The sequence below is a fragment of the Chlorocebus sabaeus genome, chromosome 11, assembly GCF_047675955.1.
Source record: "Chlorocebus sabaeus isolate Y175 chromosome 11, mChlSab1.0.hap1, whole genome shotgun sequence".
Lineage (NCBI taxonomy): Eukaryota > Metazoa > Chordata > Mammalia > Primates > Cercopithecidae > Chlorocebus > Chlorocebus sabaeus.
The window spans coordinates 37,674,967-37,702,404 of NC_132914.1; the positions used below are offsets into that span (position 1 = coordinate 37,674,967).

The window sequence follows — 27,438 nt, forward strand, 5'->3', positions numbered from 1 at the left end:
ACTCCACATTGGCAGAGTAGATAATATTTATATTCAGCTTTCTAATTATGCTTTCTAAGTTTGCGTTTACCTTATTTCTACAGTTATTTGGAATCAGTCTTCATCTCAAGTCCTTTTGTTATTGTTTTTCCATTCATCTTTTAGTTGTCTGAATTTCTTTAGAAAAGTTTAATTCCTTGAATATCTAATGTTTATATTTCATTGTTGCTGTTTTTGCATTTATAAATTTTGCACTCTTAAAAAAAGTTATGTTGGTTGTAAAATATTGTGGTTTTTTTTTTTTTTTCCCTGAAGTGTTTGTAGGCATTTCACTGTGTTCTAGTACTGAATGTTTTAGTGGAGAAGTCTGAGACCAGCTTCATTTGTTTCTTACCGTTAAGTGCTTGGATTCTTTGCCTGGCGCTGAAAGAATTTTTTCTCTTGAAATCTATCCACTTTAGTAGGATATATCTCAATGTTAGTCCTGGGATATGGTATTCTCATTCTAGCTATACATTCAACTTTTTTTCCTGGAAAGTTTTATTGAGTTGCATCTTTATATACATGTATATTACATATACATATATGTATACATGGTATTATTAAGGATAAAGATAGATGCTTTGTAAATATCAATTCGATATACTTTTGGCGTGAAAATAAGCCTGTGGCACATTTTGAGTTTGAAAGTAGAACTGGATATACTTACTTATTATTATTTTTAATACAAAAGTGGAGACAGGGTCTCACTATGTTGCCCAGGCTGGTCTCAAACTCCTTGACTCAAGCAATCCTGCCTCGTCCTCTCAAAGTGCTGAGATTACAAGTGTGAGCCACCGTGACCAGCCTAAATATCTGTATTTTTCTCTTTCATTATTTTAGCTCTCTTCTTTGAGGCTATCAGTCATATGATGTTGGATCTCTTTTGCCTTAATCTTTTAATTTTTCAAAGACTAATCCAGAGACACTATCACCATGCCACTTACTTATAGACAAGGGAGATGATTCCAAACATTTAGCTTATTTATCAAAATCAGAGATGGGATTTATAAGAAAAAAAGGATAAAGGGAGAAAACAAAACACAAATTATCTGGAAACGTGAGTCTGTTTTCCTTTCTTTGGCTAATCTACTTACCTAGTAGCTAGGAAAGAGGCCAGCGTGAGTATTTTTCCGTTGAGCTGGCAAGCTCACTCATTAGAGAAACCATTTCAATATTTATGGATTCTCTGAAAAAAACTTGGAGAGTAATAAAGCATAGGTGGTAGGATGCTGCCATCCTTCTGTTGGCATCTCCAGAGTTTCACTTGAAAAACACCTCCTAAGTAGACACTAGTAAATTGATTTTAATCCCTATTTGAGCACCAGTGCAATATGTTACTATTGCAAGATGGAGCATTAGATAACTGAAGGAAATTCTATTGTAGGTTTGTAAATATCATGATAGTCATAACCTATATAATACATATATGTATATATAAATATTAATTTTTAAACATTTACTTAGCTATTAAAAATCAAATGCTCATATTTAAAATTATGAGTTTATACTCTGAATTCTCTTTTTGCATAGACAAATCAGAGATTATCTGTTACAAGTCATTAGTCATCATTGACCTGGACTGAAATGGTTAGAGCCTAGGGGAGTTCCAGGTAAAAGGACCAGTAAATGAGTAGAAACTCGTTAGATGTAGAGCTATTAAGGACAAAGGTAGGTGCTTTATAAATATCAATTTGATATAATTTTAACATAAAAAGAAGCTTATGATACGCTTTGAGCTTAGGAGCAGAAGTGGATATGTAATTGTGTAATAAAATGGAAATGCACTCTCCTTGTTTGAAAATTATTAAGGATTTTACAAGGGTGACGACAGAGCATTGAAGCAAGTGCTCTCTGAGCATGAAGCCGTATATGATTGTACAAATACACACCTGTGTAGCTGGCCTTGCCTGTCAAACAGGAATGTTGGTCCTATTATTCAAACAGAAAGTTCAGAATGACAATCTGACTTTGTTTTGTAGAAGATACTAAGTTTTGGCCTTGAATATTTGAGTTTAAGATACTGGTATCAAGCAAAAATAAATTTGGGCTTAGAACTTTAGAGAGTTTAAACTTGTGCTTTGACTTGTGTGCTCACATGTCTCTGTGTCACAATTTTTTTCATCCGTACATCAGGACAACAATAGTGTGTCTATATCACAAAGGTTTTGGGAGGATTAAGAAGGTGAATACATATGAAGTACTTAAAAGAATGTCTGGCACAGAGTGAGTGCTACATAGGTTTTGGCATTGTTATTGTGGATCTTTGCTATTGTTATTACGACTTGAAGTCATCTTAGTGTATGAAATCCCACCCATGAATAGAAGATAGAAAGAACTTCGGGCAAGGTTTGGAGGTGAAAGGAGAGATCGTAAAGAAGATGGGTAAAGGAATGGTTTTAAAGATTGAGAATAATTAGGGGGATACTGTGTCATGGAAATTAAGGGATGAAAAGCACCAATTAAGTTGTTATTTGACTTTTTTCTTTGGTTTATGTTCAGAATGGCTAGGAAAGAAGTCTGATTATAGGAAATTAAAGGGTAAGGCGAATGTGGAGGTAGTGGGAGTCGACTCTTCTCTTAATAAGTTTAGAAATAAAGGAAAAGTGGTAACTTGAGGAAAGAGAGGACCGATTAAGGGAAAGTCTCTCATTAACTCTGAAGTTTTTCATCTCTGAGGACAGCGCTTAGCCCCAGGCCTGACCGGTGATGATTGCTCTCTCCAGGTCTGTTCCATGGACAGAGCCATCTCATCTCCTCCCCATCACAGCCTGCATTAGGAGAATTGTTTTAGAGATGAGGGAGCTGAGACACAGCAAACCAGCCTTCCAATTTCACTTCGCACGACTCTGAATTTCTTTATATTTCTTGAATAGAAGTTTCACTTTTTACTTACCACTTCTTAGTAGTCATTGTCTGAGTAATTGTTACTTCATTCATTTAATGGTTCTCAGATTTATTTAATGGTTCTCAGATTCACAGAATTTAAACCCAAATTTAATGGGCCTCCAAGCTGATGTGCTTATGGAAACAGTGACAGGAAACAAAAACGTCACGGGAGACAATGTCTTATTAAGATGATACATGAAATGATGTCCAAGCTGAGCAATTGAAGTGTGAAGTAGAAGGACACAGGGTGAGAAACTGATATTTCTCAGCCTCTGTAAAGAAGATAATGAGTAAAGATAATTGAGAGGCATTAGGGGACTAGACTGAGAAAGGGATAGAAATCTGTTCACTGAGAGTACAGAAATGAGGAAGCTTGGAAGGCAGAAGATTTCGGTCAAAGACATCCGGCTTGAAGCTATTTCAGCTCTTTGGATTATCTGTGGTGGAGGCCATCACGTCTTTGGAGTGGAGGTACCATGAAACGAGTGTCTGCAAAACATCATCTAAATGAAAGCAAAATTCCTGGGAAGGATGGCATTATAATTTTTGAAAGAAAAGCTGTGAGTTGAGCGTTCACACCAAGGTAGATGTTTGGAGCATATTGCTTGTGTGTGAAAAGGCAGAGATGACCAGAATAAGAGTTAGACGTATGTTGCATTTTCTTCTTGGTTGATGAGTGGGATGGTCTGGACAAAGAAGTGACCTGTATTAAAATACCTTTATAATGTCAAAGCATCTGGAGGAAATTCAGATTAAAGAGGTTGGATGATGTCGTAATTAAGATCCTGGGCTTTTAAGGTGGAAACATTTATATTCAAGTCCCAGGCCCAGTGCGTATTAGTTCTGTGACTTGAGCTCTTATTTCTGCATCTTCAAAGTTTGGCAAACCTATTACATGAAGCTGTCGAGGAGATAAATGAAATAAGGCATGCAAAGAACTTGCAGTGAAGAGTAATTATCAATGTTTTCTTTGTTGAGAGGCAGTATTGCATTTTACTGGTCATTACATTTTACTAACTATTAAGTTAGTGTGGACTTTGAGAATAGTTCTCAACCATTCTAACCCTCAGTGAATTCTTCTTCTAATGGGAATGATATCAGTATGGATTTCGTGAGATTATGAAAAGAAAATGCCTACAAAGTATTTATTACAATGCCTGGCACAGAGCAAGCTCTCATTAATTGTAAAAATGCTAACTCTTATTCTTCATAATGCATAAACATAATTAATATTATAGAAAACAAAATCAAGGATACTAATTTGTGTTTGGATTAATTGATTTATATTTCGTCAGTCTATAACTGGTCCTAACTAAGGTAAGTATTAAGATCTCATTTTTAAGAGCAAGTATTCTTTTGATTTTAGTTCATTGGAAATCCTGGGATTCAGAAATGTGGATTAAAAGTAATTTCTTCTATTGCACATTTTACTAATACATTAGAGGTGTTATCCATGGAAGGTGCTGTGGATTCAGTGCTTCACACACTGCAGATGTATCCAGATGACCAAGGTCAGTACAATTTGAATTCTGGATTTAAAATAGATTTTTGTAGGCCATTAGCTGGCGACTGGATGTCTGTAAATATTTTTCTTCAGTTTTGAGATTTAAAACAATTCTTTTTTTTTTTTCTCTCCTAGAAATTCAGTGTCTGGGTTTAAGTCTTATAGGATGCTTGATTACAAAGAAGAATTTATGCATAGGAACTGGACATCTGCTGGCAAAAATTCTGGCTTCCAGCTTATACCGATTTAAGGATGTTGCTGAAGTACAGACTGAAGTATGTGCATTATCTTGGAAAGAACTTGGGAACTTGTGCAAATTTCACTTTTGGAGCAGTTTGTGTAATTCCCACTTTGCATGAATGGGGTATTCTAGTTAATGGAAAACCATTTATCATTTTGTAGTTATTTTAATTATACAAGCAAAGAAAATTGGATTGAATCTCTAAAGATCCAGTGTTTCATTATTAAATCTCTAAAGTCAGCATGTTTATTCACCATTTATCTTGCCCATAAAAGTTCAGAGACTGTGCTTAGAAATCTCAGCTAGCTGAATTTATTCACTTAGATTTTAGATAAATAGAATTTATAAATATTCCAAAGTTTGTCACTCTCCGGGTTTTATTGTAGGTTGCTTACCTCTAATAATTTGACTTGTTAATTTTTTTCCTTGCAGTGAAAAAATGTTTTTAACATTTTTCATCAAGCAAAATTTAAAACATGATATATAATAACTATCTTTATAAGGAATTCAAGATATTGGCCTAGAGTGAGTTCAGGGGAGATTAAGAAATAATTTTTTTTTTAATTGTAGCAAAACAAATAGCTTTTCTTCAAGAGTTTCTGTCTTAGTTGTGGAGTTTGCAACTTTCATAAACTACACTAAGGAATTTTTTTTTTTTTGGAGACAGGGTCTCACTTTGTCACCCAGGCTGGAGTGCAGTGGCAGATTTCAGCTCACTACAACCTCTGCCTCCTGAGCTCAAGTGATTCTTGTGCCTCAGCCTCCTGAGTAGCTTGGACTACAGGCATGCACTCCCATTCCTGGCTAACTTTTGTGTTTTTTGTAGAGATGGGGTTTCACCATATTTCCCAGGCTGGTCTCAAACTCCCTGGTCTCAAGCAATCTGTCCTGCTCAGCCTCCCAAAGTGCTGGGATTATAGGCGTGAGCCAAGGTGCCCAGCCGACTCAGGAAATATTTTTTGTAACTGGCAGCATCGACCAGGAATAAAAATACTTGGTCTCTAATCTTTGCACAGACACCATCAGTAAATGAAAGAATGTGTGTAAAGTGTTTTAAAAAATTATGAAGTTAAGAACATACAAAATTCTTACATTAATAACAACAATGTGTTTTATAACTGCTTTTCATAATGTGCCTCAGGATAGGCTGATTAGAGCAAGATAGGATTGATTAAAAGTAATCTTAGGGAAAGGAAAGGATTTTATGCAGGTATGGAACTCTTAGTCACTCTGGATTAATTCATCTAGGCATAAATTTTAGAATCTCTACAGTAGAGGTTATGAACTAAATCTGTCCTGCCAACATATTTTATTTGTCCAGTTCAGTGTTTTATTTTATTTTTTGAGACAGGGTCTCACTCTGTTGCCCAGGCTGTAGTGCAGTGGTACAATCTCAGTGCACAGTGCCATCTGCCTCCTGGGTTCAAGCGATTTGCCTGCCTCAGCCTCTCTAGTAGCTAGGACTACAAGTGTGCACCACCACGCTCGGCTGATGCTTGTATTTTTAGCTGAGAGGGGTTTTGCCGTGTTGACCAGGCTGGTCTCAAACTCCTGACCTCAAGTGGTTCGCCCACCTCGGCCTCCCAAAGTGTTGGGATTACAGGCATGAGCCACTGCACCCAGCCTTCAGTTCAGTGTTTAAAAGTTTTTAATTCGATTGATGTACTTTCTGCACATTTGCATGACCTGCTCTGCTGCAGCATTCACTAGTTTTCAGGGACCTCTGGCTCTAGGGGCAGGTAGACCACCTGTCCCTCAGACATACATAAATTAAGGCTACTTTGCTTATCAAATATTAGTATTTGTAGAAACTCAGTATCATAAGAGTTTGAAGTAATAATTTTAATATTTAGATGATTTAACTTAATTTAAATTTTTTTTGAGATGGGGTCTCTGTGGCCCAGGCTAGAGTGCAGTGGCACAATCTCGGTTCACTGCAACCTCTGCCTCCTGGGCCCACCTTCCTGGGTGGGCTCAAGTGATCCATCTCATTCTCCTGAGTAGCGGGGACTACAGGTGCATGCACGGCTAATTTTTAAATATTTTTCATAGAGACAAGATTTTGCCATGTTGTACAGGCTGGTCTCAAATTCCTGGGCTTGTCAAGCAATCCCAGAGCGCTGGGATTATAGGTGTTAGCCACAGTGCCTGGCCAATTTTATTAATATGTAATTTTAGAGGTAATAAAATGTTAAAAAGTTAAGATGATCTTTGGGTTTACCAAGCTAAATAATACTAAAGTCAAATCCCAATCTTTCATTAAAACATCACATGGGTGAAGAGGACAGACTCTGGGGATGTGCTTAAGGTGGTTCTAAAAAAGTAATGGTGTTCTTTATAAATAACTTATTATTATAATGTAATCCTCAGAGTGCCCTCAGTGCTTCTCTATTACACTCAACATAAATGAAACCTAAGAGTCCACGCTAGCCTTTTTGAGGTAAACATTTCAGAAGACAGCACAGAAAGTTGGGGGATATGCTAGGCTCTCTAGAGAACCTACTATTCATATTATAATAAAAATTTTTACTCTGTTTTCCTATTTGGATGTGTAACTCTGCTGATCCAACTGTTTCAATCCTGTTTAATATCTGGGTTTCATCCTACAACTATGGCTTTAGACAAGCATCTTTGAAAAGCAAATTTGAGGGGATTAGTTCTTTTTTCTGCTTTGCTACTGGATGGTTAACTAGCATTTTATTCTTTGTACCTGCTATATTTGTTAGTCATGAGAGAGAGAGGGAGTATTTATTTACAGGATAAATACTTTCAAGCACCAACCCAGTATATCTATAGTTAAATGAACATCCTAGGTATTGTTTCATATACAAACTCTCTGCTTTATACTGTTTATTCTTTTTGCCTATAATTGCTTAGTTTATTATTTTTTTCTTATACTTTTAGGGATTTCAGACAATCTTAGCAATCCTCAAATTGTCAGCATCTTTTTCTAAGCTGCTGGTGCATCATTCGTTTGACTTAGTAATATTCCATCAAATGTCTTCCAGTATCATGGAACAAAAGGATCAACAGGTACAATGTTTTCCACTGGCATCCTAAATGTTATGTATTTATCTGACTCTAATTCTCATTTCCACTCTTTTTAGTTTCTGAACCTGTGTTGCAAGTGTTTTGCAAAAGTAGCTATGGATGATGACTTAAAAAATGTGATGCTAGAGAGAGCGTGTGATCAGAATAACAGCATCATGGCTGAATGCTTGCTTCTCTTAGGAGCAGATGCCAATCAAGCAAAGGAGGGAACTTCTTTAATTTGTCAGGTAAATGTTAAAGGCTTCACTTGTGTCTTTGCTCATTATTCTTATCAAATGTAAGAGCCCTGCCACTGTGTATCTCTTACTTACATCATATTATTCTTCACTACGGAAATTTACCAGTTTATTGTAATTGCTTGTATCTTGTAGTAGGGATTTAGATTTATAGAATTCCAGAAGTAATAGGGTCCTTTAGGTGTTATCCAGTCTAATCTTTCATTTCATCTGTTGGCTTATCTTGTTAAGTTGATAAATAACTTTTCAAATGTGTCCCTTAGTAGGCATCTCTACAACTTGTTCTCCAGATACACTCCACATAACACATAGTTCTAATATTTTGATAATTTTTAAACCATTTTTTTCCATGGTTTTAGTTTCTTTGCCTACAAAGTTCTCCTCTGAGGGCTACCACACATGGCTATGCAGGCTGTGAATGTCACACTTTTGTGGGTGCCATTCACACTGACATGAGTTGCTATTGGCCAAAGTTGTGTAGTAGTGTGGTCTTTCTTTCCTTCTCTCTTCCCTCCTGAACCATGCAAACATATATCTGTCTGATTGTTTTGCTCTTCCTTCAAAATATAATTCAAATTGCCTTTCTTTAATAAAGCCCTCCCCATACCTCCAAACAAAATTAAGATTTACTTCTTCTGTCAGTTCATGAAAATATATACATATCTCTTGTGTACTTGGTGAGTTGTGTGAAAATAACCATGTATTCATCTTTGTATGATTCAGAATATCTAGCTCATTGCTTTACATATAGTGTGTATTCAATAAATACTAAGTTCATTGCTTGTATTTCAGATTTGTATTATTTGTATAAGTGTTAGAGTTTATACTAGCATTCAGGTAGCACTATGTCTATTTTCTAGAAATTTAACATTTCTAACAAATACTAAATTTCAGTATTTAATAATCAGTATTATTATCAGTAAATAATCAGTAAAGTACTACGTTTGCCAATAATTTACTTTTTAAGCCTTACTGTATTTAATATCCCACTTGCCTTTGAATTGAAGTCAATTTGTTGACTGTTAAGATTAAGTTAATACTAATTAGTAATCAACATAAAAAGAAAGAGAACGTGGAACCCATTTTCATGTACCATTATGTTTATGCATTCAAATCACATAAACAATCTAATTATTTAAATTTAGTCAAATTTCTTTTAAGCAAGCAAAAATTAAAATTGTAGTTCTACTTTATTAAAGATAATTAAATTTTTCCATCAATAATTTAATACATTTTTATGGTGCATCTTTTGCTTGCAGATTATTGCATTAATGTTAATTGAAAATACCAAAGAACTAAAAAGAAACTTCCCCTTCTAAGTCCACATTAAGGAAACAACATACCTAAAAGCACCTGATACAACTTTACTGCATTCCCCACAGGAAATCATTTCTGCTCTTCTTTCCATCTATCCAAATCTTCCTATACAACAGGATTTTTACTTTATTTCTCTTTCCATATTCTTTTGGCCTTCACATGCTTATTTTTATCTTTTCTTTTCAAAACAAAATCTTAAATCCAAGGATTATGTATTAGACTTAAAGAATTTATCCCAGTTGTCAGAAGTTATTTATACCTAGCACATAATAACTGCTGATTAAATCTTGTGTATGAATTTATTGTATGTACCTTATTTGTGCCAGAGCAAAATAAGGTAATGAAGACTATTCATTTACCAAGAGGTTGCATGTTGAAGGAGTATCTAGTGCACTGGTGGAGTTGTGTTAGACTTTCTGCAGAAAATTTAATAATGGAATGTACATGACTGGTGGAGAATAATATGAAAGGTTAATACTGGATATGCAAATGCATGGATAAAAACCTCAAGGTAAAACTCATCAAATCACAGTGGAAAAAGTATAGTGAAGTCTGAATAAAAATAATAAGAGGCTGGGCATGGTGACTCACATCTGTAATCCCAACACTTTGGGATGTTGAGGTGGGAGGATCACTTGAGCCAGGAGTTAGAGACCAACTTGGGAAACATAGTGAGACTCCATTTCTACAAAACAAAACAACAAGCAAAAACCCATGTATGATGGCACACACATGTAGTGCTAGCTTCATGCAGAGTGGCTCATGCCTGTAATCCCAGTGCTTTGGGAAGTCAAGGTGGGAGGATCATTTGAGCCCAGGAGTTTAAGACCAGCCTGGGCAACATAGTTACACCCCCATGTCTATAAAAAGTCAAAAAATTATCTGGGTATGGTGGTACCTGCCTATTGTCCCAGCTACTTGGGAGTCTGAGGTGGGAGGATGACTTGAGCCTGGGAGGTTGAGGTTATAGTTAGCTGAGATTGCACCACTGCACTCCAGCCTAGGCAACAGAGCCAGACCCTGTCTCAACATAACATAACATAACATAACATAACATAACATAACATAACATAAGAATGCTGAGGTGGGAGGATCACTTGAGCCTAGGAGGTCAAGGCTGCAGTGAGCTATGATTGCACCGCTGTACTCCAACCTTGATGACAGAGCGAGACTCTGTCTCAAAAGCAACCAACCAACCAACCAACAAAAAAAAAAACAATAAAACCAAACACCTCCATCATATGCATTACCAGCTGGGCACTGCTCCAAATACTTTACACAATTTAATCCTAACGACAACCTATGAATAGGTCCAGTAGGTTCTAATGTTATTCCCATTGTATGAGTGAGAAGTTGAGGCACTGAGGGATTAAATAACTTGCTTAAGAACAAGCTCCTGGTAAATAGTGCAAAATCTGCCTCCACAGTGCCTGCTTTGATTGCTTGGCTACACAGCAGATTCATGGTAGTGGTGGTAGTGGTGTTCATTTACTCTAAAATAACAGTTTAAATAATTTGATTTTGATAATGTGCTGCATTTATTATAAATTAGATGGTCAGAGAAAGATTGCAGGGATAAGAAATTATGCTTTTGATATTCTTTAGTTATTGTATTCTGAATTTTCTTCATTATTATTTAAATGTGAAAATAAATATCTGTAAGCAGTAGTATTTTCCTGTTATGAAGTTGAAATTACTTTCATAAATATGTGTGAATATTCTAAAGAGAATGACTCTGTAGGATTTAAAGAAATTAATTCTTATTTTTGCTGGCATTTATTTCTTTTCTCAGATTCCCTTTCTTATATATCTCTCTCTTCCTGGCACCCACATGCCTAAAGTCAGCTTGGATAGTTTGGATCCTCCAAGGAAAATTCCTTCCACAAACATGTGCAGAGCACAGTGCTAGATAATTAATAGAGAATATATAAGGGGTTTCCTGTTTCAAGAAGTTTATAGGTCTCTATGTGTTGGGACATTAACAAGAGAATAAAACATAAATCACCTTAGTACAAAGTAAGGAGTGAGTGACTTATCTTAGAGAAAAAAAGTTACTGGGCTACAGGAGAAGGCATTTGTGAGTTTTTCCTTTCCCTCCCCTCCCCACCCTCCTTCCTTCTTTCCTTCCTCCCTCCCTCCCTCCCTCCCTCCCTCCCTCCTTCCTTCCTTCCTTCCTTCCTTCCTTCCTTCCTTCCTTCCTTCCTTCCTTCCCTCATTCCCTCCCTCCCTTCCTCCCTCCCTCCTTCCTTCCTTCCTTCCTTCCTTCCTTCCCTCATTCCCTCCCTCCCTCCCTCCCTCCTTCCTTCCTTCCTTCCTTCCTTCCTTCCTTCCTTCCTTCCTTCCTTCCTTCCTTCCTTCCTTCCTTCCCTCCCTCCCTCCCTCCCTCCCTCCTTCCTTCCTTCCTTCCTTCATCTTTCACCTCCCTTCCTTTTAATTTTGCTGTGAGCCCTTAAAGAGGATTTTAGTAATTTACTACTTAAATTAAATATACGTCCTAGGTGTTGTGCTAGGCTTCAGGAATACAAGTTGAATTGCAGAAATGTACAGGCCTTTGCATTCTAGCAAGAAAACAGATGGGTGTGTATGTTTGTTTGCTCAGTGCTACATTAAATGTAATGGATGGGAGCCAGGAGGGGAAATAGTGTGTTTGGCCTGAGAGGTTAGTAGCAAGGACTTCTCCACAAGAAATTTTGAACCCAGTTCTTCAAGAATGAACACCTTTTTGCTGGGTGAAGAGTAGAGAGGAAGGCATTTGGGGTAATAGAAATAGCACAAAAGATAATGAGGTTTGAAAAATTACATGCTGTGTTTGGAAGAATGTCTGGAGCAGTGGCATTTTAGGTTTTTAAAGAGGACAGTGACTTGATCAGAGCTCTGTAGTGCTTTGAGTATGGGTTGAAGGTGAGTGTACTTGGAGACTGGTGGGCATTTAATTGGTGCCTTCCAACCACATGAATGAATGTCCCCTTAAATCCCTTGGAAGCACTTTGATTCTAGAAAATTCAAGAATTGTCCCCAACATCTTTTTCCTCTGAGTTGGTACCCTGGATCTTTGGGTCTTCTTTTCTTTCCTTTCTTAATGTTTAATTTTGGGTAATGAAAGTCGCACAGGTTTTGAAGCCAGCAGATTTGGCTTCAAATCCAAGTTTCAGTTGCTTGCCAGCTTTAAGGGACAAATTATATATCTTTTCTAAATACTCATCTATTAGGTGGGAGAAATAATTGCTATGACATAAGATTTTTTTTTTTTTTAAAGATTAGAAATCACATGTGTACAGAATTTAGCACAGTAACTGATGGATATTTTTTCTATTACCTGTTATTTTTGTCTTCTAGTTGATAGCTCCTTGCTAACATCTAGCTCCTTTCCAAAGCTCTTCCTGAGTAGGGCCAGTGTGCAGTGCTGCAGGTTGCTAAGGCTTCTCCTGGCTTGCTGAGTTGTTCTAGTTTTTGTAGCACCTCGCGTGCTAACCCACCCTGAGCACGTGCTCTGAAAACATAACATTCAGAGGAAGGTTGAGGACTGAGAGACAAGGTATATCTTTGAGGAAATTCAGATGCTTGTCCTGAGGAGATCAGGAAAACCAGACACGAGTAATGATTGTTGTTTGCATGTGACATTAATAAATTTTACAATAGCTAAGTCCTCATTTAGTTATTTTATGTCACAAATAAAGTCAGGACAGTAGTATTTACTGTGTTAAGGTACTGATTTCCCAGATATCTTACAGTGAGAAGACAGAAACTCAGAAAGTATAAGCAATGTGCATACTTGTTGGAGTCTGGATGTAAACAGAGATCTTGATGCCAAGCCTATGGAACTTTGTCTCCATATAATATTGTCTCTTTCATGATAACTGACTGCCATGTGGCAGATTATTCATGCTATTCTGACAGTTATGGCATTAATATCATCTTATTTTCCCAATCTATTCAAGGATCAGTTTTGTCTTATTTTATTTTGTGTAATTCTAAATTGGAGATGTAGAGAAAAATCACATGACGTTTGATTTGCCAGTCTCCTAAAAAGAAGAAAACTATAGATTTTTAATATACTTAATTTTTTTTTCTTTAACAGGTATGTGAGAAAGAGAGCAGTCCCAAATTGGTGGAACTCTTATTGAATAGTGGATCTCGTGAACAAGATGTACGAAAAGCACTGACAATAAGCATTGGGAAAGGCGACAGCCAGATCATCAGCTTGCTCTTAAGGAGGCTGGCCCTGGACATGGCCAACAATAGCATTTGCCTTGGAGGGTTTTGTATAGGAAAAGTTGAACCTTCTTGGCTTGGTCCTTTATTTCCAGATAAGACTTCTAATTTAAGGAAACAAACAAGTAAGTAACAAGGAGAATATTTTTGACAGTTCTTATTTTTAATAGTATTTTTTTAAGTCACTAGTCTTTTAGTGGTTATTCATGCCAGTTTGAAGGACCTTAAGCCAAAAATATTGCAAAGGTTTGGATTTTTTTGGCTATGAAATACTTCAAAATGATGTATTTAAGTTCTTTATGAGATAGCAAATAGGTACTTATAAAATTAGAGCAAAATAGCGGAAGCTTTTTGAAGAGCTACTTTTTAATATAGTCCTTTTTTATTTTTAAAGTAAAGCATCCTTGTTTTTTTTTTTTTTTAAAATAAAATTATAAAAAAGAAAATAAAAATAACTTATTTTTTCCCTTTTAAGTAATTAAAACGGATATTTTTCCTAACTTTTTGTATGCTTACATGTACCTATGCATTCAAATGTATGTAAAAGCATACACACATATTCACTTGGCATATATATATTTCAATTGATAATGCATTTTCTTTATAAGTTCAAGGTCATATGTATTTTGTACATATTATGTGTATCGATGGTAAGTTGCCATCCTCTGACACTGTTTTTGTCTTTTGAGCTCTTTCATTTGTTCACGCTAAATGTGTTTTTAGCGTGTGAGCTCCTAGCTTTTCCTATGTTAATTTAGTCTCATACCCATCTCCTTCCCCATGGTCATGATACTCCATGACTCAACACCTTTAGGACCATCTTGCAAATAACATGTTTGCTTCTCTCATTTTTATGATGCACTCAATAGCAAAACACCAGTTTTGGTCAGTCTACCAGTCTACATTTTCCCTCACTTTCACCAAGATAACTGAGTGCTGCTAGAGAAAAGTACCTGTCCATGCAATTTGGTGCCCTTTTTTTTTTTTTTTTTTTTTTTGGTATTTTATTTTATTTTATTTTTTTATTTTATTATTATTATTTTTAATTTATTTATTATTATTAAACTTTAAGTTGTAGGGTACATGTGCACAACGTGCAGGTTTGCTACATATGTATACTTGTGCCATGTTGGTGTGCTGCACCCATCAACTCGTCATTTACATCAGGTATAACTCCCAATGCAATCCCTCCCCCCTCCCCCCTCCCCATGATAGGCCCCGGTGTGTGATGTTCCCCTTCCCGAGTCCAAGTGATCTCATTGTTCAGTTCCCGCCAATGAGTGAGAACATGCGGTGTTTGGTTTTCTGTTCTTGTGATAGTTTGCTAAGAATGATGGTTTCCAGCTGCATCCATGTCCCTACAAAGGACACAAACTCCTCCTTTTTTATGGCTGCATAGTATTCCATGGTGTATATGTGCCACATTTTCTTAATCCAATCTGTCACTGATGGACATTTGGGTTCATTCCAAGTCTTTGCTATTGTGAATAGTGCTGCAATAAACATACGTGTGCATGTGTCTTTATAACAGCATAATTTATAATCCTTTGGGTATATACCCAGTAATGGGATGGCTGGGTCATATGGTACATCTAGTTCTAGATCCTTGAGGAATCGCCATACTGTTTTCCATAATGGTTGAACTAGTTTACAATCCCACCAACAGTGTAAAAGTGTTCCTATTTCTCCACATCCTCTCCAGCACCTGTTGTTTCCTGACTTTTGAATGATCCCCATTCTAACTGGTGTGAGATGGTATCTCATTGTGGTTTTGATTTGCATTTCTCTGATGGCCAGTGATGATGAGCATTTTTTCATGTGTCTGTCGGCTGTATGAATGTCTTCTTTTGAGAAATGTCTGTTCATATCCTTTGCCCACTTTTTGATGGGGTTGTTTGTTTTTTTCTTGTAAATTTGTTTGAGTTCTTTGTAGGTTCTGGATATTAGCTCTTTGTCAGATGAGTAGATTGCAAAAATTTTCTCCCATTCTGTAGGTTGCCTGTTCACTCTGATGGTAGTTTCTTTTGCTGTGCAGAAGCTCTTTAGTTTAATGAGATCCCATTTGTCAATTTTGGCTTTTGCTGCCATTGCTTTTGGTGTTTTAGACATGAAGTCTTTGCCCATGCCTATGTCCTGAATGGTACTACCTAGGTTTTCCTCTAGGATTTTTATGGTATTAGGTCTAACATTTAAGTCTCTAATCCATCTTGAATTAATTTTCGTATAAGGAGTAAGGAAAGGATCCAGTTTCAGCTTTCTACTTATGGCTAGCCAATTTTCCCAGCACCATTTATTAAATAGGGAATCCTTTCCCCATTTCTTGTTTCTCTCAGGTTTGTCAAAGATCAGATGGCTGTAGATGTGTGGTATTATTTCTGAGGACTCTGTTCTGTTCCATTGGTCTATATCTCTGTTTTGGTACCAGTACCATGCTGTTTTGGTTACTGTAGCCTTATAGTATAGTTTGAAGTCAGGTAGCGTGATGCCTCCAGCTTTGTTCTTTTGACTTAGGATTGTCTTGGAGATGCGGGCTCTTTTTTGGTTCCATATGAACTTTAAAGCAGTTTTTTCCAATTCTGTGAAGCAGCTCATTGGTAGCTTGATGGGGATGGCATTGAATCTATAAATTACCTTGGGCAGTATGGCCATTTTCACGATATTGATTCTTCCTATCCATGAGCATGGTATGTTCTTCCATTTGTTTGTGTCCTCTTTTATTTCACTGAGCAGTGGTTTGTAGTTCTCCTTGAAGAGGTCCTTTACATCCCTTGTAAGTTGGATTCCTAGGTATTTTATTCTCTTTGAAGCAATTGTGAATGGAAGTTCATTCCTGATTTGGCTCTCTGTTTGACTGTCACTGGTGTATAAGAATGCTTGTGATTTTTGCACATTAATTTTGTATCCTGAGACTTTGCTGAAGTTGCTTATCAGCTTAAGGAGATTTTGGGCTGAGACAATGGGGTTTTCTAAATATACAATCATGTCATCTGCAAACAGGGACAATTTGACTTCTTCTTTTCCTAACTGAATCCCCTTGATTTCTTTCTCTTGCCTGATTGCCCTAGCCAGAACTTCCAACACTATGTTGAATAGGAGTGGTGAGAGAGGGCATCCTTGTCTTGTGCCAGTTTTCAAAGGGAATTTTTCCAGTTTTTGCCCATTCAGTATGATATTGGCTGTGGGTTTGTCATAAATAGCTCTTATGATTTTGAGGTACGTTCCATCAATACCGAATTTATTGAGCATTTTTAGCATGAAGGGCTGTTGAATTTTGTCAAAAGCCTTTTCTGCATCTATTGAGATAATGATGTGGTTCTTGTCTTTGGTTCTGTTTATATGCTGGATTATGTTTATTGATTTGCGAATGTTGAACCAGCCTTGCATCCCAGGGATGAATCCCACTTGATCATGGTGGATAAGCTTTTTGATGTGCTGCTGAATCCGGTTTGCCAGTATTTTATTGAAGATTTTTGCATCGATGTTCATCAGGGATATTGGTCTAAAATTCTCTTTTTTTGTTGTGTCTCTGCCAGGCTTTGGTATCAGGATGATGTTGGCCTCATAAAATGAGTTAGGGAGGATTCCCTCTTTTTCCATTGATTGGAATAGTTTCAGAAGGAATGGTACCAGCTCCTCCTTGTACCTCTGGTAGAATTCAGCTGTGAATCCATCTGGTCCTGGACTTTTTTTGGTTGGTAGGCTATTAATTATTGCCTCAATTTCAGAGCCTACTATTGGTCTATTCAGGGATTCAACTTCTTCCTGGTTTAGTCTTGGAAGAGTGTAAGTGTCCAGGAAATTATCCATTTCTTCTAGATTTTCCAGTTTATTTGTGTAGAGGTGTTTATAGTATTCTCTGATGGTAGTTTGTATTTCTGTGGGGTCGGTGGTGATATCCCCTTTATCATTTTTAATTGCGTCGATTTGATTCTTCTCTCTTTTCTTCTTTATTAGTCTTGCTAGTGGTCTGTCAATTTTGTTGATCTTTTCAAAAAACCAACTCCTGGATTCATTGATTTTTTTGGAGGGTTTTTTGTGTCTCTATCTCCTTCAGTTCTGCTCTGATCTTAGTTATTTCTTGCCTTCTGCTAGCTTTCGAATGTGTTTGCTCTTGCTTCTCTAGTTCTTTTAATTGCGATGTTAGAGTGTCAATTTTAGATCTTTCCTGCTTTCTCTTGTGGGCATTTAGTGCTATAAATTTCCCTGTACACACTGCTTTAAATGTGTCCCAGAGATTCTGGTATGTTGTATCTTTGTTCTCATTGGTTTCAAAGAACATCTTTATTTCTGCCTTCATTTCGTTATGTACCCAGTAGTCATTCAGGAGCAGGTTGTTCAGTTTCCATGTAGTTGAGCGGTTTTGATTGAGTTTCTTAGTCCTGAGTTCTAGTTTGATTGCACTGTGGTCTGAGAGACAGTTTGTTATAATTTCTGTTCTTGTACATTTGCTGAGGAGTGCTTTACTTCCAATTACGTGGTCAATTTTGGAGTAAGTACGATGTGGTGCTGAGAAGAATGTATATTCTGTTGATTTGGGGTGGAGAGTTCTATAGATGTCTATTAGGTCTGCTTGCTGCAGAGATGAGTTCAATTCCTGGATATCCTTGTTAACTTTCTGTCTCGTTGATCTGTCTAATGTTGACAGTGGAGTGTTGAAGTCTCCCATTATTATTGTATGGGAGTCTAAGTCTCTTTGTAAGTCTCTAAGGACTTGCTTTATGAATCTGGGTGCTCCTGTATTGGGTGCATATATATTTAGGATAGTTAGCTCTTCCTGTTGAATTGATCCCTTTACCATTATGTAATGGCCTTCTTTGTCTCTTTTGATCTTTGATGGTTTAAAGTCTGTTTTATCAGAGACTAGTCTTGCAACCCCCGCTTTTTTTTGTTCTCCATTTGCTTGGTAAATCTTCCTCCATCCCTTTATTTTGAGCCTATGTATGTCTCTGCGTGTGAGATGGGTCTCCTGAATACAGCAGACTGATGGGTCTTGACTCTTTATCCAGTTTGCCAGTCTGTGTCTTTTAATTGGAGCATTTAGTCCATTTACATTTAAGGTTAAGATTGTTATGTGTGAACTTGATCCTGCCATTATGATATTAACTGGTTATTTTGCTCGTTAGTTGATGCAGTTTCTTCCTAGCCTGATGGTCTTTACATTTTGGCATGTTTTTGCAATGGCTGGTACCGGTTGTTCCTTTCCATGTTTAGTGCTTCCTTCAAGGTCTCTTGTAAGGCAGGCCTAGTGGTGACAAAATCTCTAAGCATTTGCTTATCTGTAAAGGATTTTATTTCTCCTTCACTTATGAAACTTAGTTTGGCTGGATATAAAATTCTGGGTTTAAAATTCTTTTCTTTAAGAATGTTGAATATTGGCCCCCACTCTCTTCTGGCTTGAAGAGTTTCTACCGAGAGATCTGCTGTTAGTCTGATGGGCTTCCCTTTGTGGGTAACCCGACCTTTCTCTCTGGCTGCCCTTAAGATTTTTTCCTTCATTTCAACTTTGGTGAATCTGGCAATTATGTGTCTTGGAGTTGCTCTTCTCGAGGAGTATCTTTGTGGCGTTCTCTGTATTTCCTGGATTTGAATGTTGGCCTGCCCTACTAGGTTGGGGAAGTTCTCCTGGATGATATCCTGAAGAGTGTTTTCCAACTTGGTTCCATTTTCCCTCTCACTTTCAGGCACCCCAATCAGACGTAGATTTGGTCTTTTTACATAATCCCATACTTCTTGCAGGCTTTGTTCATTTCTTTTTCTTCTTTTTTGTTTAGGTTTCTCTTCTCGCTTCATTTCATTCATTTGATCCTCAATCGCTGACATTCTTTCTTCCAGTTGATCGAGTCGGTTACTGAAGCTTGTGCATTTGTCACGTATTTCTCGTGTCATGGTTTTCGTCTCTTTCATTTTGTTTATGAGCTTCTCTGCATTAATTACTCTAGCCATCAATTCTTCCACTTTTTTTTCAAGATTTTTAGTTTCTTTGCGCTGGGTACGTAATTCCTCCTTTAGCTCTGAGAAATTTGATGGACTGAAGCCTTCTTCTCTCATCTCGTCCAAGTCATTCTCCGTCCAGCTTTGATCCGTTGCTGGCGATGAGCTGCGCTCCTTTGCCGGGGGAGATGCGCTCTTATTTTTTGAATTTCCAGCTTTTCTGCCCTGCTTTTTCCCCATCTTTGTGGTTTTATCTGCCTCTGGTCTTTGATGATGGTGATGTACTGATGGGGTTTTGGTGTAGGTGTCCTTCCTGTTTGATAGTTTTCCTTCTAACAGTCAGGACCCTCTGCTGTAGGTCTGTTGGAGATTGCTTGAGGTCCACTCCAGACCCTGTTTGCCTGGGTATCAGCAGCAGAGGCTGCAGAAGATAGAATATTTCTGAACAGCGAGTGTACCTGTCTGATTCTTGCTTTGGAAGCTTCCTCTCAGGGGTGTACTCCACCCTGTGAGGTGTGGGGTGTCAGACTGCCCCTAGTGGGGGATGTCTCCCAGTTAGGCTACTCAGGGGTCAGGGACCCACTTGAGCAGGGAGTCTGTCCCTTCTCAGATCTCAACCTCCGTGTTGGGAGATCCACTGCTCTCTTCAAAGCTGTCAGACAGAGTCGTTTGCGTCTGCAGAGCTGCTGCGTTTGTTATTGTTTACTGTGCCCTGTCCCCAGAGGTGGAGTCTACAGAGACAGGCAGGTTTCCTTGAGCTGCTGTGAGCTCCACCCAGTTCGAGCTTCCCAGCAGCTTTGTTTACCTACTTAAGCCTCAGCAATGGCGGGCGCCCCTCCCCCAGCCTCGCTGCTGCCTTGACGGTAGATCACAGACTGCTGTGCTAGCAATGAGGGAGGCTCCGTGGGTGTGGGACCCTCCCGGCCAGGTGTGGGATATGATCTCCTGGTGTGCCTGTTTGCTTAAAGCGCAGTATTGGGGTGGGAGTTACCCGATTTTCCAGGTGTTGTGTGTCTCAGTTCCCCTGCCCCCTTGCGCTTTCCAGGTGAGGCAATGCCTCGCCCTGCTTCAGCTCTCGCTGGTCGGGCTGCAGCAGCTGACCAGCACCAATCGTCTGGCCCTCCCCAGTGAGATGAACCCAGTACCTCAGTTGAAAATGCAGAAATCACCGGTCTTCTGTGTCGCTCGCGCTGGGAGTTGGAGACTGGAGCTGTTCCTATTCGGCCATCTTGCTCCGCCTCGCAATTTGGTGCCTTTATACATCAAGGTTTCCAACCTCTCAGTAGGCTCCAAAAGTTCCAGTCAGGCTGAATTTTCCTTGGTTTCTCAAACACTTCATGTACCCTTACTTCCAGTCTTTTTCCATTGTTACTCTCTCTACCTAACTCTAAATTCTCTCTTCACCTGGCTGTCTCTTCATTCTTCCTGTCTCAGCACCATCATCAGTCTGGAAGGTCCTCTTACATGACCCTATAGCACCTTATTTCTCACCTATACTACCATTCACCACATTATATAATTTAATTTTTCATTTTTATAATCTACTTTTTGGTAGTTTGTTAGTACCATGAAGTCAATGTCAGTTTTGTTCATGGTTGTAACCTTACCATTGATACAAGTGCTTTGCACATAGTAGATTATCATTTAGAATTAAACATTTAATATTGGCAAAAATAAAAATTATGTAATACATTATGTTGCTAAGCATATGTGGAAACATGCTTCATACATTGATATGAATTTAAATTGTCCTCTTTTGAGGACAGTTTGGCAATATCCACTAATATTTTTTAATATACAAACATACTTTTTTGACCTAGCAGTGTACTGTTAGGAATCTGTGATACAGACATTCTCAATGTGCACAAAAAATTATGTACAAAAATGCACATTAAAACATTGTTTATAATAGCAAAAGACTAGGGAAAAACCTAAGTATTCCCCAAAAGGAACTATTCAAATAAATAATGGTACATTCATGTAGTGGAATGCTTTGCAATCATTGAGGGAAAAAAAGCATATAGCGAATTTAATGTCCTGATAAAGATTACATTACTCCATGGCAAAAAACAGGCACAGAACAGTGTTTTTACTATGCTAATGTTGATGGAAATGCAATTGGAATATGATAGTTATAAAAGTTTGAATATGAAATAAAACCCTCCAGAAATGGGGTCCCTGATTGTCTCTGGGGTCTTTGGAAATTACTGAGACATGGTTAGATCCCATGTTTCATTACTTAAACTAGTCTCATGCCAAAAATCTGCTTACTCTAATCTTCGCTATCTGATAGAGAGGAATTGTGGGCCCATTGGAGAAGGATGGAGGGAGATTTATCATTCACTGTATTCCCTTTGCTGTGTATGAAGTTTTTACCATTGACACATCTTACCCAATTAAAAAAACACAGTAATGTCATTTGATTAATTGGAGGGTATAACCATGATTTCATTGGCAGCTGGTCTGAGTAAAGAACACTTTGGGTCATAGCTTTCAAACATTTTTCAGGTAGTGTTTGCCTGAGTGACATATATGTGTGTGAACTCATCCTGCTGGGCTTCAGGATAATTTCCCATATCATAACATATTACTCTGGAAAAAAAGAACTATTTGGGTATATGGGTATAGTGTAAGCCACAGTATCAAATGTCTTCTTGGGGTTTATCATATGGGCTCACCACATATTTACAGTAGGAATAGATGTAGATACATGAGTGTACTTCACCTCTGCTACTATAATAATTGCTATTCCTACTGGCGTCAATGTCTTTTAGCTGATGAGCTACACTTCACGGCGGTAATATCAAATGATCCGCCACCATGCTCTGAGCCCCAGGGTTTATTTTCCTTTTTACAGTAGGAGGCCTAACCAGCATTGCATTAACCAACTCATCACTGGATATTGTACTACATGATACAGTGGTATCCTTAACTTTGTTAAAGGTAGTAATATTAATAAGATGTTTGGTAAAAATGGAGTGAGGGACTTTTTTGTTAATATAGTGTGATTGAAAACATTGGTTGATAGAATAAGGATATTTGAGAGGGCAAAAAATGAGAGTTGTTCCAAGATATTGTGTCTCAAGTCAAACCATTTTTAAAAATCAAGTGTAGTGATTTATATACATATATAATTTATATAAAATAAAATGCATTCACTTTAAGTATATTTTCATGTGCTTTGAAAATTACCACTGTATCATGTAGTAATATTTGAAGTAATTACAGTAATTACAGTAGTAATATTTGAAGAAATCTTCCTGGCTGTATGTAGAACAATGAGGACTCTGTCAACTTATTCTTCATAGTAGAGCTGATATATAATGTAATGAAGTTGTGAGAAGAATGTTAATTTTGAAATTCCATCAAATTTCCCAATAGTCATAATGAATCACTCAGCAAACTTTATAAAAATAACAACATCCTTTATTTAGTATTTTATGTGTTCTATGCATTGTGCTAAACATTTTATATGCGTGGTTTCATTTACTCTTTTCCATTACCATATGCTGTGTATGTTATCATCTTCATTTTCCAGGTGAGGACACTGACACCCAGGAAGCTTATATAACTCACAAATGGCATTTCTATGACTTGAACACAGGCCTGTCTGGCTTCAAAGCCTAGGCCTTTTCCTGAATAAAGTTCCATAGAGATTCAATTTTGCTATCTACACCAAAGCATTGTATACATGGTTATGTTTTTTTTTAAAAAATATGATCTGCCACCTGCTAATTATTCAGGATCACTAGTGTAAGGTGACTTTGGAAGGAAAAATAGAAATTTTCTCTAGAAGCATAGGAATACATAAGAACTTTGGTCCTATATATGTTTATTTTTGCATAATTGTTGATTTCTAAGTTCCTGGTGCATCTCTTTATTTTCAGATATAGCATCTACACTAGCAAGAATGGTGATCAGATATCAGATGAAAAGTGCCGTGGAAGAAGGAGCAGCCTTAGGCAGTGATGGAAATTTTTCTGAAGATGTGCTGTCTAAATTTGATGAATGGACCTTTATTCCTGACTCTTCTATGGACAGTGTCTTTGCTCAAAGTGATGATCTAGATAGTGAAGGTATTTATTATAAAAAGAAATCCTTTTATGTTTTATATTTATACACTGACATTGAACAATAGGACCCGAGACAAAAACCTGACTTAAATCATTTGGAAAAACTTAAGTAGAAATGTGTTTATTATCACAAACGGTTAGGTTTACTAATTTTGGTCAAAGTGATGTTTCAAGGAAGTGTGTCTCTGTGCTTCTAAATGTTATTCTGACTAATTGGTTAATGGTTAATATTCCAGGAAATAAACTCTGACTAGACTGGAATGAGATTCCACACTCTTGACACTGACTAAATCCTTTTGTGGCTTGTGTAAGCTCCTTAACTTTGTTAAAGGTAGTAATGTTAATAAGATGTTTAGTAAAAATGGAGTGAGGGACTTTTTAGTTAATATAGTATGATTGAAAACATTGGGTGATAGAATAAGGATATTTGAGAGAGCAAAAAATGAGAGTTGTTCCAAGATATTGTGTCTCAAGTCAAACCATTTTTAAAAATCAAGTGTAGTGATTTATATACATATATAATTTATATAAAATAAAATGCATTCACTTTAAGTATATATTTTCATGTGCTTTGAAAATTAACATATTCATGTAGTCATCATCGCTATTAAGTTATGCAATATTTTCATCATCCAAAAAAGTTTCTTCATGCTTCTTCACTGAAACCGTCCCCTTCCCCTGCCCCTGCCCCTTAGCAATCATTTACTTCCTGACACTGTAGATTAATGTTTTCTCTAGTTTTATGTACATAGAGTCATACAGTAAGTACTCTTTTGTGTCTATTTTCCAAAGTGGTTGTACTATGTTCTACCTCCACCAGCGATACATGAGCATTCTGGTTGCTCTACATCCTTGTCAGTACTTGGTATTTTCAAGTTAATTTTAGCTCTTCTAGTGGAGATTTAATTCATTTGGATGTAATTTTCATTTCCCTAATGACTAATTACATAGAGGACATTTTCATGTTCTTATTGGCCATTCTTATTTTTATGTGAAGTGTTAAAGTATTTTGCTTTTAATTGGGTTGTCTTACGATTACATAAAAGTTCTTTGTATAATCTAGATAGAAGTTGTGACAGGTGTATATATTGCATATATTTTTTTCCCAGTCATAGCTTGTCTTCTCATTTTACTAATTCTATTATTTTTAAAAAACAGAAGTTTTAAATTTTGGTGAAATGCAGTTTTCCAGTTTTTTTCTTTTATGGTTTGTCCTTTTTCTATCCCACTTAAGAAACCTTTTCTTAGCCTAAATTTGTGAATATTTTCTCCTATATTTTCTCTTAGAAGTGTTAAAATCTCAGCTTTAACATTTAGGTCTAAAACATTTTAAGCTGATTTTTGTGTGTGATGTGTCAATGAAGGGTTGACACTTATTTCTTTCTGTGTGGATATCCAGTTGTTCCAACATTACTTGTTGAAAATGCTATATAATTCCTCATTGAATTAATGGAAGCTTTGTTCTCTTTAATTGACTGTTTAGGTATGATTCTACTTTAGCATTATTTATTCTGTGCCACTGATTTGTACCTTATTCTTATGCCAAAACCACACTGTCTTGATTACTCTGGCTTACTAGCAGGTCTTACAATCAGGTAGTCCAAGTCCTCTGGTGTTCTTTTAAAAAAATTGTTCTTATTAATCTAGATTCTTTGCATTTCCATATAAATTTTGAATCAACTAACTTTATGCTGGGATTTTTATTGTAATTAAGTCCATATTTGGATTTTATATAGAATTAATTTATAAATTAAATCTTATTACCTGTAATGTTAATATAATCTATACCATATAATTAATACATAAATAATTTCTATAGATTATATCTGTAAATCAATTTGAGGGAACTAATATATTAATAACGAGTCTTTTGACATATTAATGTGATATATAGTTCAATTAGTCTTTTAAAATTTCTAACAGTGTGTTGTATTGCATGTTTTCTGATGCTGTTATGGATGGTATTGTATTTGAATTCTAATTTCCAGGAGTTCACTGCTGATATATGGAAATACAATTCATTTATTAGTACATGAATTTTTTATCCTGTAAACTTGCTAAGCTCACTTATGAGTTTTCCAGTACCTTATTATAGATTCCACAGGATTTTCTTTGTTTGTAATTATACCATTTAGTAATAAAGACAGATTTGCTTTTTCTTTTCTAATATTTATGGCTCCTTTTTTTTTTCTTGTCATATTACACTGGCTAGGACCTCCAGTACTATGTTGAATAGAATTGGTCAGACTGGGCACCATTCCCTGGTTTCCAAACTTAGATGAAAAACATTCAGTCATTAATCACTAATTATGACATTATTTGTTATTTTTCATAGATGCCCTTCATCAAATTGAAGGAGCTTCTTCCTAGTCATTTTTGGAGAGCCTTTTTTTTTTTTTTTAAATCATTAATAGGTGTTGAAAAATGCTGTTCAGCATCTGCTGAGGTATTCATATTTTTCACCTATATTTTGTTAATATAGTCAGATACACCGACTGATTTTCTAATGTTAAACCAATTTGCATTCCTGGAGTAAATCTCACTTGGTTATAGTACATTATCCTTTTCCTATAGTATTAAATTTTATTTTCTAAAATTTTGTTAAGAATTTTGCATCTGGCTGGGCACAGTGACTCACGTCTGTAATCCCAGCACTTTGGGAGCCTGAGGCGGGCAGATCATGAGGTCAGGAGATCGAGACCATCCTGGCTAACAGTGAAACCCCATCTCTACTAAAAATACAAAAAATTAGCTGGGCATGATGGCGGACGCCTGTAGATGCAGCTACTCTGGAGGCTGAGTCAGGGGAATGGCGTGAACCCGGAGGTGGCGCTTGCAGTGAGCCGAGGTCATGCTACTGCACTCCTCCGTCTCAAAAAAAAAAAAAAAAAAAAAAAAAAAAAGGAATTTTGCATCTGTGAGAGATATTAGTCTGTAGTTTTATGCTTCCTTGTAATTATGGGAGTAATGCTGGCCTCTTGAAATGAATTGGGAAGTGTTTCCCATTCCACAATTTTCTAGAAGAGTTTGTGTAAAGGTGTTTTCTTCTTAAATGTATGATAGACTTCACCAGCAAAGGCCATCTAGGTTTTAAATTTTTGTGGGGAGGAGATTTAAACTTATGAATTTAATAACTTTGATAGATGTATGATTATTTTAATTTTCTTTTACTTCTTAAGTCAGTTTTAGTAATTTGTAACTTTCAAGGAATATGTCCATTTCATATAAGTTGCCAAATTTATTTGTTTAATGTTACTTATAGCAATTATTTAATTATCCTGTTAGTGATTTAATTATCCTATTAATAATCTCTTCAAAGAATCAGATTTTTGTTTTATTGATTTTCTCTATTGTTTGTGTTACTTTCTCACTGACTTTTGTTCTTATCTTTATTGTTCCCTTTCCTTACTTATTTTCATTTTAATTGACTTTTTTTAATAGATTCTTAATTTGGAAGCTTAGAACTCTGGTTTTTAGAACCTTCTTATTTTGTAACAGAAACATTTATTTAAGGCTATATATGTCCTTATAAATATCACTTTCACTGCATCCCAGTATTTTGATGTGTCATCTTTCCATTCATTTAAAAAAATTTTAATTTCCTTTGTGACTTCTTTGATTCATGAGTTATTTAGAAGACTGTCGTTTGTTTTCCAAATATTTGGAGATTTTTTTTTTTTTTTTTGAGGCGGAGTGTAGCTCTGTCGCCCAGGCTGGAGTGCAGTGGCCCGATCTCAGCTCACTGCAAGCTCCGCCTCCCGGGTTCACGCCATTCTCCGGCCTCAGCCTCCCGAGTAGCTGGGACTACAGGTGCCCGCCACCTCGCCCGGCTAGTTTTTTGTATTTTTTAGTAGAGACGGGGTTTCACCGTGTTAACCAGGATGGTCTCGATCTCTTGACCTCGTGATCCGCCCGTCTCGGCCTCCCAAAGTGCTGGGATTACAGGCTTGAGCCACCGCGCCCGGC

At 36.8% G+C, this 27,438-nt stretch overlaps 1 protein-coding gene across 6 annotated transcripts in view; it reads left to right on the forward strand.

Moving 5' to 3' along the window:
- Window positions 1-27,438, forward strand: part of LRRK2 (leucine rich repeat kinase 2) — a 152,039-nt gene that overhangs the window by 42,731 nt on the left and 81,870 nt on the right. For all 6 annotated transcript variants that reach the window (XR_012094482.1, XM_073020622.1, XM_008002887.3 and 3 more), the window contains 6 exons: window positions 4,274-4,418; window positions 4,547-4,686; window positions 7,557-7,685; window positions 7,760-7,930; window positions 13,335-13,593; window positions 23,287-23,475. Coding sequence is in view for 5 of the 6 variants with exons in the window: in XM_073020622.1 (XP_072876723.1) it covers window positions 4,274-4,418; window positions 4,547-4,686; window positions 7,557-7,685; window positions 7,760-7,930; window positions 13,335-13,593; window positions 23,287-23,475 (1,033 nt within the window). In the remaining variant the exon portion in view is untranslated. The remainder of the gene's footprint in view (window positions 1-4,273; window positions 4,419-4,546; window positions 4,687-7,556; window positions 7,686-7,759; window positions 7,931-13,334; window positions 13,594-23,286; window positions 23,476-27,438) is intronic.